Source organism: Wyeomyia smithii, chromosome 1 (genome assembly GCF_029784165.1).
Source record: "Wyeomyia smithii strain HCP4-BCI-WySm-NY-G18 chromosome 1, ASM2978416v1, whole genome shotgun sequence".
NCBI lineage: Eukaryota > Metazoa > Arthropoda > Insecta > Diptera > Culicidae > Wyeomyia > Wyeomyia smithii.
In genome coordinates this window covers 164,763,894-164,784,983 of record NC_073694.1, presented here as the reverse complement: position 1 = coordinate 164,784,983, position 21,090 = coordinate 164,763,894, and the positions used below count along the sequence as shown (strand labels likewise).

At 37.9% G+C, this 21,090-nt stretch overlaps 1 protein-coding gene across 1 annotated transcript; it reads right to left on the bottom strand.

The window, feature by feature from the left end:
- Positions 1-19,030: 19,030 nt before the first annotated feature.
- LOC129728206 (partitioning defective 6 homolog beta-like) lies at positions 19,031-20,123 on the bottom strand. The gene has a single exon (XM_055686628.1). The coding sequence runs from the start codon at positions 20,042-20,044 to the stop codon at positions 19,097-19,099; it is 948 nt and encodes a 315-aa protein (XP_055542603.1). The 5' UTR covers positions 20,045-20,123; the 3' UTR covers positions 19,031-19,096.
- Positions 20,124-21,090: the final 967 nt, after the last annotated feature.

Here is a 21,090-nt window from a genome sequence, read left to right as displayed (position 1 = left end):
GTACTCAGTGAGTGCTTTCCTAGACTGAGAACAATCCGAAGTACGTTTCGCTTTATTGAACATTTTCCGAGATGTTTTCTTTAGCCGCTCTAGCTTCGCGTTCCCTGTTGGAGGACGGAACTTTGAGCGGGCAACTACTGTTATAAGCGTTAAGGATAATTTCGTTTAACGTTTGAGAGAATGTTTCAAGTTTCTCGACCGAACTGACACTACTGTCAATTGTGGAAGCAGCAGAACTCAAGTGATCAGCATATCGATCCCAGTTTGTTTTTCTTGGATTGCGATATGCTGCCGTTGACCTACTGCTACTCCCTCATTCAAAGATAATGTGTTTATGATCAGACAAGGACGTCTCGTCTGAAACATGCCAATTCTGATTTTTTCAGAAATTGCAGAATTGCACATTGTCAGATCCAAGACTTCATCCCTGATCGCGTTTGAAAATGTTGGTGTATTACCTACATTACATATATCTATGTTGTTAGCTGAAAGATAATCGAAAAGACTCTCACCTCTACTATTGATGTCGGTACTTCCCCACACGGTGTGATGCGACAGTACTGGACGAACGCTGCGATCTCAGGAGGAGGGACCTCAGGAGCATTCCCGGGGAAGTAGGCTGAGGCCAAAACGATATCAGTCTTTCCCCTGGTGGTTGGTACCTCAACCATGACCGCTACGATGTCTCGTTTAATGAACTCTGTAATAGGGTAACATTTTAGTGTATTATTAGCGAGAATTGCAGTTCTGGACGAGCTCTGCTTCTCGTCATAAAATAACTTACATGTGTTCGTTTCAATTCCAAGAATTTTGCCTTTATTGGACCATGGTTCCTGTATAAAAGCCGTGTCCACCCCTTCTTTCTTGAACCTCCTACACAACACAGCGGATGCACCTTTAGCGTGATGGAGGTTCACTTGTAGAAACCTAATTGGTTTCATTGTTTGCTGGAATTTGCTCCTCGTGTCTTTTAGGCGGAGCAGAGCAGCCAGTATTTCCTCACCGTTGGAAGTCGTGCGCGTTTTCCGCTAGTCGGGTTTTTCCGTTACCGGCAATTCTGTTTTTGGGACCTGATCTCGGAGCCACCATTTTGGTACCACTAGGTCCTGCTTTTGAATCACTGGGCGAAATGCTAGCGTGGTCTGTTCGTTCAGACTTTCCGTCCATCGGCTTGGAAATCTGACGCTGTCGTTGATTCTTCTAGCGAAGTTGTGTTTCGCCGAATCGAAAATTGAGTGTGAAGTTGCGCTTCGTTAATGTCTTAAGCGATTCCTCGTCCATATGCAGTCTCCATTCGGCATGTCTGTTGACGTTTGTACGGTTGATGATTTGCCAACTTTTAGTACTCAAACCGTCATTTTGGCTTTCTATAAGCCCTTTTATTCTTTCATTGCTGAAGTCTGCGCTTAGGGGGAAGAATGCATGAAAGACCTCCGGACGCGGAATTTCTTCCACGTCTAAGGCAACTAGTTCAGCATTCTCCCAAGGCACGAGTGACCGAGTTACATCCTTCAGCCACAAAGCGGTTTCCTGGTCCTTACAGTAAAGAACCATGTAACCGCTCTTGTAGCTACATTTTGTAAACTTCGGCTTTATCACTTCGTGCCTTTGCTCTTCTTTCCAAGGAGAAGAGCGTCTTGTACAGCGTCCAGATTCGCCGTTGTCTGATTGGTTATTCGCCTACATATGTGTATGACATAAGTCAACGCATAGTTGTCTTATGCAAACAGTAAGCCCGACGGATCATAACAATTATGCCTATAACGACTATTCACTGACATTCTGTATTCCTCAACACCAGGGGACTATAAACATCAACATTTTGCCTACCAATCATAAAATGATCACGGCGTCAAAATTTCATTTCGAATTGTTACAAAACCTATGTTATTCATTGAAAGTGCACATTGTACTGAAAACAAACGTTGAGTTCTTGTTTTTTCCATCTAAAATGATATTTGATCGACCGACAATTATGGCACGTTTACTCTATTTCATTTATTTTAGGGCAAACCAACCAATAAGTAAGTACCAGAAACACTGGTACCAGAATCAATGAGTGGTAGATGGAAAATGTATGAAGTTTGACAGCCACACGAGCCCCTTGATAAACACTAAACAGCCGATCACCTTTCGACGCGACGCAATGCTTTGTGATGATTCCGGGCAGCCGATATATCTCGCAAATATGTCATTTTAGTATGGTTTTATTAACAGCATATTCTGGCGGCTCGGCGTTGTTTTTATGCATAAGTGTTAATGATTTTATGCATCGTGCTTGAGGCCGAAATAATATTCACGGTTAAGTTTCTGGTCATCTGTTTTCATTCTTTAATTGGTCAGTACTAAAATGTGCTACATGATCGATTTTCCCATAAATATGCTTTAAATGTCATAACGGTATTTTCAATTACATAACGGTATTTTCCGGAAGAAAACAATCAAAACTTATAGCCATCAAACTAAAGAATGCAAACCACTGACGAAGACGTTCGATACCCTATAGAGCAAGATCGCGCCAAATCACCCATGGTCGAATATCGACCATTTTTGATTTAAATGAAACTTTGCACACGTATTTGGCTTAGCAAACTGAACATTTTTCACAGGTGGAGAGATTTTTTACACCCATGAGTTACATTCTAAAAGGGCGTATGCCTTTTGGCATAGGTTTTATTCGAAGCATTGTGACCCAGAAACCGTTGGTTGTATAGAAAAACTGTCTGAGAATGAGTTTTAGGGAAATAAAATTGCACCATAAAAAATACACTGTACAAAAAAATTTTTTTGACCAAAAAAAATTTAAAATAAACATTGAATTTCAATTTAAAAAAAAAAAGAGTTGAATTTTTTTCTTATTTTTTTTTAAGAAACTTGATTTCAATACGCAACTTTTAAAAAAAGTCCAGGATGGAGAAATGAAAAATAATTTTTTTATGGTAGATTAATTTTTTTATAAAAATTCTAATTTAAACATTTTTCAAAATATTTGTATTCTGATGATCTTAAAAGATGCAGACAGTCATTTTGAATCATAAAGCTCTTGGTGATAAACATTCTAAAGGCATCGGTTTTCGAGTTATTTTGAATTTAAGCTCAATAAATTATTAATATTTCGGAAAATACACGTATTTTTTAATTTGTCCATGGTTCTCCAGCAAAAACCATACGTTCATTGGAATGCTTGATCAAAAATATACAATTCATTCTTTGACAACAAAACGATTGGGCGAACGGTTCTCAAGAAAAGAGTTAAATGTTCTAAGTGATATAAATATATATAAGAATCAAATATTGATTTTCGAGTTTTATTATCTTAGGAACATATTTTTATATGACATAGATACTTTACAGAACTAGTTTCACCTTCTAGAAAATCTATACCAGTCCACATAAGCACTGAGGAAGACTGTACGTCACAGTCGAAATATATATTTGCGGACTGAATTTCAATATTTATTCCCAAAAAATTTAGTAGAGTATAACGGAAACCGATAACTATTTCTTTGATTGATCTAGTTTCACCTTATATTTTATATACATCATAAGTAAATGATTCGTCATCTTTTGAAAACAGCTTCGTTTGTATCTTATTTTCTGAAATCGGAACAAAAGAGTAATTCTTTTATGTGGCAGCTATTATTAAAGATTTTTTGAAAATATTGCTTCTTTCTGTTACTCCTTGTTCATATTCTTCATATGATACCCAACAAAATGACATTTTTGATGAAGTTTTATTACAATCATACAATTCTTCTGCGCTTGTAATGGGATGTTCATGTTCTTTAGCTAAACTTGCATTTCCTGCCATTCGTTTTAATATGCCACCAATTGCATCGCATGGGCCTTTACCATGAGAAGTCGCAAAAAATGCCACTCTGCATCGACGTTATATTTTGTTACAAAGTTTTTTCTATTTTTATATTGTGAGGCAGCTCCATCAGACATTAATATCGCTTTTTTCAACTCTATTGTTGTTTTCAAGAAACTCATTAATTTGGCAATGAACACCTGAACCGCAACAGTATCATGATGGAGTACTTCCGATATTATGATGAAGCTGATATTCTTAAGTGTTCCAGATTCTGAAAAGTAAACAACGAAGGGATGAATGGTGACATGACTATCATTCCAATAACTACACGAATCACAAATTGATAAAGACATATCAAAATGAGCTTGACTGTTCAATATTTTTAATTTTGCAATAACGTTTTCGTTTAATTTGCGTAAGCTTGATTCCACTTTCACTTTATTCATCTTCACAAAAAGCAAACTGTTACTAACACATCTGGGGTAGTGCAATCGTATTTATATACGAAAACAGATATTATAGGTGACCCAGTAGTTATTGGTTGCGTACTTTACAAACAGTTATTATTAGTAAACAAGTAGGTAGTGTTGCACGACAAACATTTTATTTTATAAAACATTTTTATAAAACATTCGAGCAAACTTATGATGTATATAAAATATAAGGTGAAACTAGTTCTGTAAAGTATCTAATTCATAAAAAAATATGTTCCTAAGATAATAAAACTCGAAAACAAATATTTGATTCTTATATATATTTATATCACTTAGAACATTTAACTCTTTTCTTGAGAACCGTTCGCCCAATCGTTTTGTTGTCAAGGAATGAATTGTATATTTTTGATGAAGCATTCCAATGAACGTATCATTTTTGCTGGAGAACCATGGACAAATTAAAAAATACGTGTATTTTCCGAAATATTAATAATTTATTGAGCTTAAATTCAAAATAACTCGAAAACCGATGCCTTTAGAATGTTTACTACCAAGAGCTTTTTGATTCAAAATGACTCTCTGCATCTTTTAAGATCATCAAAATACAAATATTTTGAAAAATGTTCAAATTAGAATTTTTATAAAAAAATTAATCTACCATAAAAAAATTGTTTTTCATTTCTCCATCCTGGACTTTTTTTAAAAGTTGCGTATTGAAATCAAGTTTCTTAAAAAAAAATAAGAAAAAAATTCAACTCTTTTTTTTTTTAATTGAAATTCAATGTTTATTTTAATTTTTTTTTGGTCAAAAAAATTTTTTTGTACAGTGTATTTTTTATGGTGCAATTTTATTTCCCTAAAACTCATTCTCAGACAGTTTTTCTATACAATCAACGGTTTCTGGGCTACAATGCTTCGAATAAAACCTATGCCAAAAGGCATACGCCCTTTTAGAATGTAACTCATGGGTGTAAAAAATCTCTCCACCTGTGAAAAATGCTCAGTTTGCTAAGCCAAATACGTGTGCAAAGTTTCATTCAAATCAAAAATGGTCGATTAAATTTTCGCGTATTTCCAGGTGATTTGAAATGATTTTGCTCTATATCGACAGTGATAGTATTTAAGAGTTTTCGACCTGTATTAAATTTTTGATATGTTTATAAATTTTATCACCCTCTAAAGGGAGGAAAACTTTCATACGTGTCGCCTTCAAAATGGTGACATCCGTGCGATTAGGTATCAATTAGGTGGAGGTCAAGGTGATCTCCTCGAAAATTATATAAATTTACCCATAAGAGTATAGTTTCAACCAATTTTCCAAAAATGGGTAGATTTAGTGGAACACCTCTCCTTAAAATCAGTTTTTTGTCTATAACTTTTTCTGTGATTGTCAAAACAATAAATTTTACAAAGTCGTGAGGAAAGCTTAGTAGACCATTACAGACAAAAAACTGGTTTAAAGGTTTTTTTCAAATTTTTGCACAACTTTGCTAAAGAAAGCAATCTGGAAGGTATACTAAAATTAGAAAAAAAATTTTTTTTTATCCAACTATTAGGTGGATTGATGAAAATACCGAAAACGCTAAAAGTAAAGCCTCATTCTATAAAACAACTTTGCTGAAGTTATTGAGTATACTCCCCCCACAAATATGGAACTCCCACAATCACGGATCACTTTTGTGTCTCAAGTTTTTTTTACTCAGTTAAACTGACGCACAGTGGTCTACACTCGAAAAATCGTTATCGTTTAGATTTGAGTGTGAAATATTGATTTTATGTACCCATTGTCTTCAGCAAGTTTATTCCATATAACAAGGCCTTTCTTTTGGCGTTTTTGTTTTTTTTATCAATCCCCCTAGTAGTAAGATATAAAAAGTATTTTTTCTAATTTTCAAAATACCAGATTGCTTTCTTCAGCAAAGTTGTAGAAAAATCTATAAGAAAAAGAGTTGTTGAACACTGTAATCTTCTATCTGTACGTCTGATATGACGAAATAGAGTTTTACGAGAAACACTCCTCAAAATGAGTTTTTCATCTATAACTTTTTCTGTAATCGTCGAAACAATTCAAGATGTTCTAAGCTTTTATTTATTCTGCCAAACATCGCATTTTTGTACAGTATATTGGGTTGATATTTTTATTTGTTGTAAAGATATTTCTAGTTTTTTTTGCTGAAAATAGCCATTAAGGTGCCAGGCAAAATGGTCATCTCGAATTTAAAAAAAACCCTATACAAAATGTTCACCTGCTCGAAAAAACACCCTGTGCAAAATTTCAGCTCATTCGAACCTAAAATGGGGTGGCGCAAAGCGATTGAAATTTGGTTTTTTTTGAAAACCGAAAAATCACCCAATTTCGGTTTTCGAAAATTTTTTTTTGATACCAAATGACTTAAAAACGCATGAAACGTCGAGAATTGGTATCATCTGATTTTTTTTTTTTGCAAAAATTTACTCTCTGGGAGGACTTAGTCGTTTTTTCAATTATGGAAGGCGGAGTTCAAAATGTTTAGAATTGATCTTTCGAAATTGATCACTAGTCTCTCGAAATAGCTTGTATAATGATATACACTATAATTAGCATCTAATACATTATTTTTTATTCGGGTGGTTCATTTATTCGGCATAGGGTGGTTCATAATATTGTGAAAAATGAGTATAAAATAAAAAAAAGCACTTCGGTTAGTTTGATTGGTGTGACGTCTTCGACAAAGTTGTAGATAACAATTCTGTCTTTCCAAAAATAATACACTCAAAAAATTATTCATTCAAAAGTGTGAGGAAAAATTAAAAATTAATTATTCAAAAGGGCTCATTTTATAAAAACTTGATTTTTTTAAAAAAAACCTACGAAAGATTATCAAAACAATGAAACCAGTCCGATTATATAGAAATCAAGAAAAATAAATTATCATTTTTGAAAAAAAAAATTTCGAAAAACAAATTTGTTTTCAATTATTTTTTTTAAAAGGCATTTTTTTTGAAGGACAAAATATTATCTACAACTTTGCCGAAGACACTATGCCGTTTCGACTGTAGACATTTTTTTAATTTCCAATAGAGCAATCTATGAGGAATCAAGAATATTTCTACAGTCAAAACGGTTTATTTGATTGGCATAGTGTATCTGGCAAAGTTGTAAATAATAACTTCGTTCCTCCAAATAAATGTACCCTGTAAAAAAAATAAATTTAAAAAATATAACTTTTTTTTCTGATTTCTCCATGGCCGGTGTTAATGTGGGTTCCAACAGAGCGACAGTGAACGGGCGAAATGCTATAAAAAGGACGATGTTAACGATTCGAATGATTTATTTTAACTGAACTAATCTTACAAATTTCGTGTTCTCTTATTGCCTAAATCTTCCAAAAACAAGAACAATAAAATCATTCCGCGTCGAACACTCGACAGAAACGGACGTGCAAAGTGGTCGTTCTATTACAATCCGGTCCGTGTGTACGAATAGCCAAACAAAAGAGTGTATTATTCAAGGCCATCAGTTGACAGTCGAGTCCGTGTCGCTGTGCTGAGTGATCTCACACCCGGCTCACTGCTGGTGGCTGTATTGGTGCAGCTGGCTGCTTTGGGTGCAGCTTCGAACGATCGGACAACCACTGCTGGAAGGAAGAAGTAAAGAGGTACGTGTTCTTGTCGGCGCTAGTTCGCTAGTGCGCTACATTTAGCGCGATGGATATAGATCCCTCGCCTCCCGTGCCACCATCCCCGAACCCCCCTGACCCTGACCCTTCTGTTACCCCCTCCCCTGTTCATTCTCCAGTCCCCCCTCGCCCCAGGCTTTACCCGGACGGATCTCAACAGGGCAGCTATACTGTTTATTTTCGTCCAAAGGCAGGAGTGAATTCAAAGCGATTAAACATACTGCAAATTTCAAAAGACCTGACGAAGGGGTACAAGGCCGTGACCGAAATTTCCAAGTTCCGACCTAACAAGCTCCGTGTCGTGGTCAGTGATCTGGCACAGGCCAATGCTATCGCTTGCTCTGAGCTCTTCACACGCGAGTGTCGCGTTTACATACCCGCACGAGACGTGGAGATCGACGGTGTCATAACCGATTCGAGTCTGTCTGTCGAGTGTATCCTAAAAAGCGCAACCGGTTGCTTCAAAAATACCGAAACACAGGCGAAGATTTTGGATTGTAAGCAATTGCGGTCCATGTCTCTCGTCGGCGGTAAAAAAGTTTACACTCCGTCAGACTCGTTTCGCGTTACGTTGCCGGATCTGAACTCCCTAGCCACGTCTCGAACGACCGGGTTCGTCTGCCTGTGCGATTGTATGTACCCCGTGTTATGAATTGCACCAATTGCAAGCAGTTAGGCCACACAGCCGCCTACTGCTGCAATAAGGCACGATGTAGCAAGTGTGGAGAAACTCATGCGAAAGATTCTTGCAGTGTTAATGCTGAAAAATGTATTCACTGTGGGGAAAACCAGCATGAGCTCTCCACATGCCCGGTGTACATGCAGCGCAGAGATAAAATCAAGCGGTCACTTAAGGAGCGTTCAAAGCGTTCTTACGCTGAGATGCTGAAGAAGACCGTGACCACTTCTACCATAACATCGAACCCCTTTGATCTGTTGCCCTCCGATGAAACCGATTCTGACGATTCATCAGCGGGAACATCTTATGCCAATCCTGGGGAGTCTAGGAAGAGGAAAAATGTTTCTTCTCCTAAACTTCCCCGTAAAGGTCCTAAGATTTCCCAAAGTGTAATGAAAAGTACGAACAAACCAAACAGTGCCGCGGAAAAACCGAAGCAAACTCCTCCTGGGCTTGCAAATTTAAAGTCCCAGAAGGAGTTCCCAGCACTGCCAGGAACATCTAAAACCCCAGTTGTTCCTTTTGCACATCCAGTTGATGAAACAAACTCTGGATTAGTGAAATTTTCTGACATTGTGGACTGGATTTTTGAAAATTCCAATATACCCGATCCAATTAAAATTTTTCTTACAGCATTCCTCCCAATAGTTAGATCATTTTTGAAGCAGTTGACTGCCCAATGGCCCCTCCTTGCAGCGATTGTATCCTTCCATGCCTAATTCAACTGCGTATATGAAGGATTCTATCTCTGTCTTACAGTGGAATTGTAGAAGTATTTTACCAAAAATTGATTCGTTTAAAGTTTTGATAAATAAAAACAAATGCGATGCATTTTCCCTTTGTGAAACTTGGCTTACTTCAAATATTGATCTCAACTTCCATGATTTTAATATTATTCGCCTTGATCGAGACAGCCCGTATGGAGGAGTACTTTTAGGGATTAAAAAGTGCTATTCTTTCTATCGTATTAACCTCCACTCGATTCCAGGCATCGAAGTTGTCGCATGTCAAATGACAATACAAGGTAAAGAGCTTTGTATTGCCTCAATCTATATTCCTCCCAGAGCACAGGTTGGGCAACGGCTGCTCTTTGATTTAATAGAACTTCTTCCCTCGCCACGTTTGATTTTGGGAGACTTCAACTCTCATGGCGTGGCTTGGGGTTCCCCATACAATGATAACCGCTCCTCTTTAATCTATAACCTTTGCGATGACTTCGATATGACTATTTTAAACAACGGTGAAATGACACGTATCCCGAAACCTCCAGCGCGCCCAAGCGCTTTGGATCTATCCTTATGTTCGACGTCGCTACGGTTGGATTGCACATGGAAGGTAATCCTTGATCCTCACGGTAGCGACCATTTGCCTATTCTTATTTCAATTAATAACGGGTCGACTCGCATGCGACCAATTGACATTCCGTATGACCTCACACGGAATGTCGATTGGAAGTTATACGAGGAAATGATTTCAAAAGCGGTCGAGTCGATACAACATCATCCACCACTTGAAGAATACAACCTCCTCGCGGGCTTGATTCTCGACGCCGCGTTGCAAGCCCAAACGAAGAAATATCCCGGCGTAACGATCAAAGAACGGCCTCCCACTCCGTGGTGGGACCAAGAGTGCTCCGATGTCTACACGCAAAGATCCGACGCGTATCTGACCTTCCGGGATACAGACGATGCCGACGACTTTAAACGTTATTCGGAGCTTGATACCAAGTTTAAAAGCTTGACTAAGGCAAAGAAACGCGGATATTGGCGTCGGTTCGTAAACGAGACGTCGAGGGAGACATCGATGAGCACTCTTTGGAACACAGCCCGAAGAATGCGGAATCGCGTAACGGTCAACGAAAGCGAGGAGTCTTCAAGTCGGTGGATATTTGATTTTGCCAGGAAAGTATGTCCGGACTCTGTTCCTGAGCAAAACATTGTTCGCGATGCGTCTCCGGGCCACGACGCGATAGAATCACCTTTTACGATGGCAGAATTTTCAGTTGCCCTCCTGTCCTGTAACAATAACGCGCCTGGGTTAGATAGAATCAAATTCAACTTGTTGAAGAATCTACCCGGCAATGCCAAGAGGCGCTTGTTGAACTTGTTCAATAAGTTCCTGGAGCAAAACATTGTACCGCAGGATTGGAGGCAAGTGAAGGTGATCGCCATCCAAAAACCAGGGAAACCAGCTTCTGATCACAACTCTTATAGGCCGATTGCAATGCTATCCTGTATCCGGAAATTGATGGAAAAAATGATACTCCGTCGTTTAGACCATTGGGTCGAATCAAATGGTCTACTATCAGATACTCAATTTGGCTTCCGCCGTGCCAAAGGGACGAATGATTGTCTTGCGTTGCTTTCAACAGATATTCAGCTGGCGTATGCTCGCAAAGAACAAATGGCGTCTGCGTTCTTGGACATTAAGGGGGCTTCTGATTCCGTTTCTATTGACATTCTTTCGGGTAAACTTCACCGGCAAGGATTTTCTCCAATTTTGAACAATTTTTTGCACAATTTGTTGTCCGAAAAGCACATGCATTTTACGCACGGCGATTTGGCAACTTTTCGCATTAGCTACATGGGTCTTCCCCAGGGCTCATGTTTAAGCCCCCTTCTTTACAACTTTTATGTAAATGACATCGACGAATGTCTGGCAAATTCATGCACGATAAGACAACTTGCAGACGACAGTGTAATCTCTGATACAGGAGCCAAAGCTGCCGATTTGCAAGTACCATTGCAAGATACCTTGGACAATTTGTCTGCTTGGGCTTTACAGCTAGGTATCGAATTCTCTCCGGAGAAGACTGAGATAGTAGTTTTTTCTAGGAAGCATGAACCTGCTCAGCTTCAAACACAATTAATGGGTAAAACGATTTCTCAGGTTTTGGTACACAAATATCTTGGTGTCTGGTTCGACTCTAAATGCACCTGGGGTTGTCACGTGAGGTATCTGATGAAAAAATGTCAACAAAGAGTGAATTTACTTCGTACAATAACCGGACAATGGTGGGGAGCCCACCCAGGAGACCTTATAAGGCTTTACCAAACGACGATATTGTCTGTCATTGAGTACGGCTGTTTCTGCTTTCGCTCCGCAGCAAACACACATTTGATCAAACTGGAGCGAATACAATATCGTTGTTTGCGTATCGCCTTGGGTTGCATGCAATCGACCCATACGATGAGTTTGGAGGTCTTAGCTGGAGTACTACCATTGAAAAACCGCTTCTGGAGCCTGTCTTCTCGCATTCTTATCAAATGTGAGGTCTTGAACCGTCCTGTGATTGAAAATTTTGAAAGGTTAATCGAACTTAATTCTCAAACCCGTTTTATGACATTGTATTTCAATCACATGTCCCAAAATATTAACCCTTCTTCGAATATTCCAAATCGTGTCGACTTATCAAATACTTCTGATTCTACTGTGTTTTTCGATCCATCCATGATAGAAGAAACTCGTGGAATCCCGGATCATTTACGCGTGCAGCAGATCCCTAAAAATTTTTCCAATAAATATCGAAACATCAACTGCGACAATATGTACTACACTGACGGATCACTTCTTGATGGGTCCACTGGCTTCGGTATTTTCAATAACAATTCAACCGTCTCCCATAAGCTCGATAATCCTGCTTCTGTTTACGTCGCAGAATTAGCTGCAATTCAGAACACCCTAGGGATTATCGGAAAAATACCCACCGACCATTATTTCATCTTTACGGACAGTCTCAGTTCCATTGAGGCTCTCCGATCGATGAAAGATGTTAAGCACTCTCCGTATTTCCTGGGGAAAATACGGGAACATCTGAGTGCTTTATCCGAAAAATCGTATCAGATTACCTTAGCGTGGGTCCCTTCTCATTGCTCGATACCGGGTAATGAGAAAGCGGACTCTTTGGCTAAGGTGGGCGCAACAAACGGTGATATTTATGTAAGACCAATTGCCTTTAATGAATTTTTCGCATTTGTACGTCAGAATACGATCATCAGTTGGCAAAATTCTTGGACCAAGGGGGAACTGGGAAGGTGGTTACATTCCATAATCCCCAAGGTATCGACGAACCCGTGGTTCAAGGGGTTGGATGTAGGTCGGGATTTCATTTGCGTGATGTCCCGGCTTATGTCCAATCACTATAGATTTGACGCGCATCTCCGTCGTGTTGGGCTCGGGGAGAGTGGCATCTGTGCCTGTGGTGAAGGTTATCACGACATAGAGCACGTTGTTTGGTCATGCCCTGTACACCGTGACGCCAGGTCTAGATTAATAGCTTCCCTGCAGGCCGAAGGTAGGCAGCCGGCTGTTCCTGTTCGTGATGTCTTGGCGAGCCGTGACCTATCCTACACGTCCCTTATATACGTTTTCCTGAAATCCATCCACGCCCCAGTTTAGTCCTATCCCCTTCCGCCTACATCCAACCAAACGACAAGAACACGTTAAGACCCCGGATCCGGAAACAGCAATCAGACCCGCACGATACTCTCAAGGCCCGATGGAAACAACCCAATATGCCAGTCCTTAATATCTTGGCCCAGCAGCGGAACAAATTTAATATGCTGCTTACCTATGGCAATGAAAACCATCAAACAGCAAACCTGTGCTTTTAATGCAAAATATTCTAGCTTTAAGTTAGATTTAGTTTCAGCTCGTAGTCGGCAGCGAGGATAAAAAATTTGCTTTTAGTTTTTAAGATACTTTAGAAAGTAAGCTACCAGATATAATTGGCGCCGTTAAACATTGAATTGTATTTTTGCCGTGTCAAATAAACTATAGATGAAGAAAAAAAAAGAACAATAAAATTATTGTATCAAAGTGGAGAGAATAGAAGTTTGACTTCTATTTGCCCTTATTTTGCTGATCTAATCTAGGAGTCTGGGAGGGTCGCTATATTCCGCCACAACAGCCGGTTTCGTTGTTCAGAAAAACTTTCGTAGTTTTTATAAAAAAGAACAGTTTTTTTGAATAGGCTGTTTTCGATACTTAATTTATAACTTTCTTTTATTTTTTTTTAAAATTAGTAATTTGTTTTTAGAGTGTATATTTTTTTTGAAAAACAAAACTATTATCTACAACTTTGCCGAAGATGTCACACCGCTCAAACGAACCGTGTTGGCTCTAAAAAATTTCGTAATCATCAATACCTATCCGAAATAGTGTTTCAGTAATTTAAACCAATAGCACAAAATGGCATCTTTTGCCTATAAAAACGTCTATGCAAAGTTTCATCCAATGGGAACGTTCACGTTCTGATGAAGTAAACTTGACAGAAAATGTATGGTCGAACTGTCAAAACGACGCAAACCCAGAAACAACTAGTCAATTGTGTTGCGTATCTGATTGAGATCTCTATACTCTCATTATCACTGAATAACATCGATACAGTCTTTTGTCCGATTATATAAGCCAGAGCACTGTTCAATCAAGTGTTGGTAAAGGACATTATTGTGGTAAATAAAACGAACAAATTGTCTGGTACAACATTCGAAAGACGAGTGCAAGTGTCTTAGAGAGTACATTTTTCAAACAAAGTAATATAACATATTCCATCAGTTTCCACCGTTTCATTTAAAAGTTTAAGACACTTGGAAACGAAAACATTTTTCAAATAATAAAATTCCTTGTACCTCCCGTGTGTGATTTTGCAAATGACATGAATGCATTCAACATTTTCCACGAGACACAATCTTATTTTGGTTGAGATAATTTTATTTGCAGAGTAGTTTGATACATCTTAAAAATTTGTTTTGTAATATTTTGCCACTTTACTTATAATTTTTCAAATTCAACATTGCCACCCTAACGACAATGATATAACGAATATTTTATTTTCAGAAATTTTTCTATTGGTGTTCAGTGAAAAGTGATTTTTTTCATTTTATACTCATTTTTACAAAATATTATGAACCACCCTATGTCGAATAAATGAACCACCCTAATGAAACATAATGTATTCGATGCTAGTTATAGTGTATATCATTATACAAGCTATTTCGAGAGACTAGTGATCAATTTCAAAAGATAAATTCCAAACATTTTGAACTCCGCCTTCTACGATTGAAAAAACGACTAAGTCCCAGAGAGTAAATTTTTGCAAAAAAAAAAATTTTCAGATGCCACCAATTCTCGACGTTTCATGCGTTTTAAGTCATTTGGCATAAAAAAAAATTTCGAAAACCGAAATTTCACGTATCCCCCCTTGGGTGATTTTTCGGTTTTCAGATAGCCAAACTTCAATCGTTTTGCGCCACCTCATTTTAAGTCCAATTGAGCTGAAATTTTGCACAGGGTGTTTTTTCGAGCAGGTGAACATTTTGTATAGGGTTTTTTTTTTTAAATTTTCTGGTCACTTTTTTCCATACGATGATTGGCGCCCTAATAGCCATATTATGAGTTCATATTTCTCCGAAGGTTGCAGATAGCAGCAAACAAGACTGTATGCATTTGAAAGTTTGTCAAAAAAAACTGCATTACTCATAAGAGTTCAACTGTTTCTAGTTGTATCCAACCGAGTATTGAATGAAAGGAAAACACCCCTCAAAATGAGTTTTTTGTCCATAACTTTTTCTGTAATCGTCGAAACTATTCAAGATGTTTTAAGATTTTGTTCATTCTGTTAAACCTCGTATTTTTGTAGAATATATTGGTTTGATACTTTCATTTGTTGTAAAGATATTTCTAGTTTTCTGTTGAAAATGGCCATATTTTGAAGAAAGCAATCTGGTATTTTGAAAATTAGAAAAAAATAGTTTTAATATTCAACTAATAGGGGGATCAAAAAACCGAAAACGCTAAAAAAAGGCCTTATTATATGGAATAAACTCGCTGAAGACACTGAGTACATAGAATCAATATTTCACAGGCAAATCTAAAACGATCACGATTTTTCGGGTTTAGACCACTGTGTAACGGTTCGAAGGCATGTAACATTTTTGCAGTAAAATATGCCATATTTGCTAGCTTTGAACACAGAAAACATCGTTTTTATTCCTAGATTGATCTGTTTTTCATAAGCGTGAAATATTGTCTTCCAGAATCTATCAAAATACATATTTGTCGTTTTTCTCAATCAGCGTAAGTAGCATACATACACAAATATCAAGGTAAGTTCTTCACGATTCATCGAAATGTTGATGGTTGATAACGATTTTTCTGTAAAAACTAGTTATTTTCTAAGTGTTCCATAATAAGGACCGAGACAAGATAGTTCTTAATAAATATGGATCACTCCGTTTCAAATGTGATTTTCACCAATTACAACACCCTCTCAACTTCTATTGAGCTCTAAACGGAAGCTAAACAGTGCTGAGCCTTTGAAAAATATTATTTCCAAGGCACGAGAAACTGAAAAGCTACGTAAAGCGGGAAACTGTTATGTTGCACCGTATACAATTGTTCATTGCTATCTTCGGAAGCGACAGACCTGGGCTCTCGATTTAACTGCAACCTCAAAAGCCACGTAAAACGTGGCCAGGCCATGCGGGATCTTTAATACGATTTGAAATATGTTATTTCTTTAAATTACATAATTGCTAAATTTTTATCAAAAACCCTGATTTTCCTATACAACTCCATCGACTTAATAGGAAAATCAAGTTTTTTGATAAAAATAGATTGCATATAGTAAAAGTAAGTACTAGAATGTTGGAATAATATAAAAACAGGGTAACTAATAGCAGTTTATCCGTAAATTAAGCAAAATGCTCGTGGAAATTTCGATTTACTACCACTACCACTACAGCGCCATCTCTTAGCAATGAGCATTTTTTCGGGTGTCTCATTCTAAAACAATTACGTTTTTTTTTGAGTTTAGACCATTGTGCACTGTAGGATTTCCAAATAAATCTTTCTATCAATTGTAAATGTCTTTTTCTGCATTTTTTTATAATAACGGTCTCTGGGAGCACCGTAACCCGTAAATCACTACTAGCTACTTCTCTGTCAAACGCACATCGACCGAACGGTATACTTAGAGCTGTCAAAGCTAAATTAGGTAGTATGGCTAAAATATGTTCGCTCTGGACTTTTTCCACTTGTTAGAGTAGGTAAACAAACTGAAACTCACTACTTTCAAATTAATATTGTGAACGTTCTACAACTGCTCAGCAAGTGTTTAAGCTTTCATCACAGGCCTGCGACAAGTTATTTAATTTGAAATTTGAAGTACTTTCAAAAGAAATCTGCTAGGATCAAATAAACAATCATGGTAGCTGTAATACAATGAAACGTCACTGTGAAATATTTCAGCGGTGTGTGGAATATTTCACACAGATAATGCTAGAAATCTATATTGATTGAGAGTATGTTCAATTTCAGCATTACGTGAGTAATTTTCAAGATAACCGTAAGCCGAAGTGAGATTGTGCCATACATTGTTTGGCAGCCATCTCATGGCGATCACAAGATCAAATTCTCTTGAATATGTTTTTTCGAGTACTTAACCAAGAAAGACTAGTCTTTTGACCCAGAAGAGATGGCTGACAAGTCACAGGTTTAATGGCGCTTCTCTCCCTAGCTGACGGAACCGTGAAAAATAAGTGAGCTAATCGATCTTGTACAGCTGTGAGGAAAGTCCTGACCTTTTGATACACCAACTTATGAAAATGCTGAATTTAGCCTAATTCGCAGTTTAACATGTGTACTAACAACATTTCCAAAACATTTGACTATCGGAAGAGATGAAGCATGAAAAAAAGCTTGAGAGGGATTCATACTTTTCAGTATTGAAATTGTTTGACAAAGATTAAATTTTTCATTATTGACGATTAAACATATGCCCTGGAAGCTTTTTACAAATTCTAGTACTGGAAATTAACCTGCAATAGCCAATACGCCACACCTGCGTAATCAGAACATAAAACCCGAAGAAGCCCTCCAAAATATATCTTGTTTAGCAAGCAAGCCGTGAAGAGGTGGCAGGAAGGCAATCTTTCATTGCCACTGGCACAATCAATTAGGATGTTTACTAGAAAAAAATCCTGCAAAAATGTTTACTGCCTTTCATCAAAGGCCACGATGAAAATTCTTTGTTTTTGCCGTCCGGAGTTACGCTTTATCAAGACTCGAGGGTTTGGTTTTGATGAAGCGGGCATTTTCTGGAAGTAAGCAGGAAGTCAAAAATGCCAAACATTTTCAACGAATCGGAACCAAAGCTGTCAGTAACTTCAGTGAGGAATCTGTACAAATTTTTATGGCTGAAGAGAATCACAAAGTTGTTGGGATGTGAAATCTTTAAGGTTTTTATGTGAATTCAGAATGATGACGTTTTGAATGTGTGAAGGCTGAAAACATATCCCATATTTATGAAACGAGAAATAACAGTTGAAAATAAAAGCTGCGTAACTGTTTCATTACAATTTTTAGGTATCCAGATTATTGCGGGTACAGTCATTACGAGTACCAGTATGTATCCGCAAAACTTTGATGTTTGGTTTCTGAAGCAGTTCACGATTGCTAACTAAACATCGTGAACTGTTAGGAAATTTAGATAATCATCATTCGCATTTGTAGAGCGAGCATTCCAATTCAACAAATTGACAGCATTACTCAAAATCATTGCTTGAATTTAATTTCATACCTACTTGAAACAGCATCATGATGCTGTAACCTGAGACCATCGCAATCACAACTGACTGGTTTGTTTCTCTCTCTAGAAATTTACACTCGTTCACCTTTGAATAAACCCAGTTCCGTTCCAATAAATGAAGCAAAAGAAAACTTACCATGCTGCGGGATGAATACTAGAAAAAAAAATTAGCACCTGCAGTGTTATTTTCCACTCCTTTGGTAGTTAATGAATAGAGTGAGTGTATAGGACTCCGCCATTCCGACTATATTTCCTTCCGTTACAGCAGTTTCACCCGTTCCGCTAGCAACACTTCCGAACTGTCAAACTATGAGCGATTAGTTTCCGCGCCAAAAACTTCTCGCGAGAATCAGGAAATGACAAGTTAGCGTCACTTTTTTGCGAACAACCGCTGTGACTGGTCGCATTCTAAATAAAGAGTTTACGAGTCTACCGCGAGGCGAGGAGTATTATTCGACACGTTTAGTGAAATCCTGTTGACATTACACTCCAAACAAAACATAGGTTTAGTTTGGTAAAGCACTTTAATAGTGTTTTTGTTGTAGGATAAACATGAATTAGATTGAATTGTAAAAATCAATATATTTTTTTGTAAAATATAAAATATGTTCTTTTACATTTAGCGTTTTGTGAACTGTCTAGTTAGATATCCAGTGAAGTGTTCTTGTAGAAAAATGAAATGCAAAATTATTGTTCTCAACATACTTTTTTATTATTTACATGCATATACAGAATCATAAACGCCATGAACACATAATATTTTTCAAGACACACTTTGGAAAATTGAATTGTTGATGAAATGATAAAAACTAATCTAACTTAACCTGATTTTGCAAATCAAAAATGGTTCAACAAATTAAGCACGTATTAAATTTACACATAAAACATCATTTTCTAACAGCGACGTCAGCTTTTATAGGATCACAGATGTAGCACGCCGTCTTTTTGCATCAGTCGAGCTTTCTCATCAAGGGTGGCTGTTGCATCTGTTAGATCCCGAACCTCATCCTGGTCGTCTTGATCGTTCTCTTCCGAGCCGGTAGTGCGGTGTGATTGCTGCGAGCCTCCTGAATGTTGACTGTTCCTCGAAAACGAACCGAGCCGAGGAGGTACCAGTGTCCGTTGATTGGCAGGTTTCACCGTAATTATCAGGTTTGAGCTGTTGGCAACCATCATGTCTGTAACCTGGTCCAATGTTTTGCCACTAACTTCGATACCATTCACTTCCAGTACTTCATCATTCACGGCCAACAGTCCGGTGCTTTCCGCCAATCCACCGGGCACTAGACGAGATATGAAGATGCCAGGCAGCTTTTCTAAACCGTTGGAGGTTACTCGAACAGAAGTCCCATCCCGAATGTAAAATCCTAGCGGTTTCTCACTGCCATGCTTTAGCAAGCGAACTCGTCTGCAGGTTTCAGGGACAATGTCTACATCAATAATTGCAGATACTTGTCGAAAATTATGCGGATTTGAAATGGCCAAGCTTCTGGATTTCACTGATGTTTGTCCAAGTATACTGCTGATTAAATTTCTTGCTCTCACTGTACCATAACCAGCTATTTCTCCTGCATTGTCACCTTTACGCTGAATGATAACTCGCAGAAGAGGGTGAGCGGTTCTAAGAGCATGCCCAAAGTTATCGTCGTTGTTGATCGGCAGAATATCATGGTCTCGTGGATCAATGTATGACACCAGCAGTTGCGAACGCTCCAGATTATATAATCGCTCAATAAGTGACTGAAATTGCTCAAAGTTTAGTTGTTCGGAACGCTTGAGTGACCATCGCCGGAACTCGGCATCGAACTTTGATTTGAATTCGATGCGATCACTTTCTGGTTTTAAGCTCGCGAATTTAATTTTCGACATTTTGAATAACTATTTGATGAGAATTTGCCTAAACACTTGTAGCACCGTAATATAAAGGATTCCTGTCTGAAACAGCACTTTACTCCTTACTGTTGTTTTGGGACTGGTCGTAAATCGATTTTATCGCCCGGTTGCTATGTCTATTGATTACCTATTTCTATGTTTACCCGGGTTTTGTGAAGAAAATCGCCTGTGGATTTACCTGTCGCACTTAACTGTTTACGTGGCATTATTATTAAAAATCAAAAACATCAAACTCATTTGGGTTACCTAATACCTGTAAAACGTTAAAACGTACCAACGGACTTTTACAAATTTAGTTTGGATTCCGAAAAACATTATCCGATTTTCGCTTCATGAGTTTTGATTAATGTTTTGGCTGATACCACCAACCCAGACAATGGTAAATTTTCAAAGCACAGAGTCTTAGTATAGCCAAGGCAACTGTCTAACGTCTCTAAGACCGAGTAAAACATTACTAGGATTGTGGTTTACCATTCTCACCTTAACGAGCAACTACTGAACTGGAGTGTTAATTTCCCGTTCGAAAGCAAATCATGATTCAGTGTGTCACGAAGAGAATGTTCATGTCTGTAAGCACATGCATCAAAATAACGATGGGAACAGAAATGACCATGAACCTTATAAATAATACTTTTAAAGGGCCCCAACATACAAGATAATAACATGAAACTCTGTTCTAATCGCCGGTCTTCAGAAACAGTTAACTGGAAACGTTGCACATGCTTTAAATTCTCCATAAGTCATTTCGAGCAGGTCTGTTGTTGAGACCATCGCAATCATAAACATTATCCGATTTTCGCTTCATGAGTTTTGATTAATGTTTTAGCTGATACCACCAACCCAGACAATGGTAAATTTTCAAAAAAGAGTCTTAGTATAGCCAAGGCAACTGTCTAACGTCTCTAAGACCGAGTAAAACATTACTAGGATTTGGGTTTAACATTCTCACCTTAACGAGCAACTACTGAACTGGAGTGTTAATTTCCCGTTTGAAAGCAAATCATGATTCAGTGTGTCACGAA

Excerpts from the sequence above, each read along its gene's own strand:
- LOC129728206 (XM_055686628.1), bottom strand. The coding sequence starts at position 20,044 with ATGTCGAAAATTAAATTCGCGAGCTTAAAACCAGAAAGTGATCGCATC.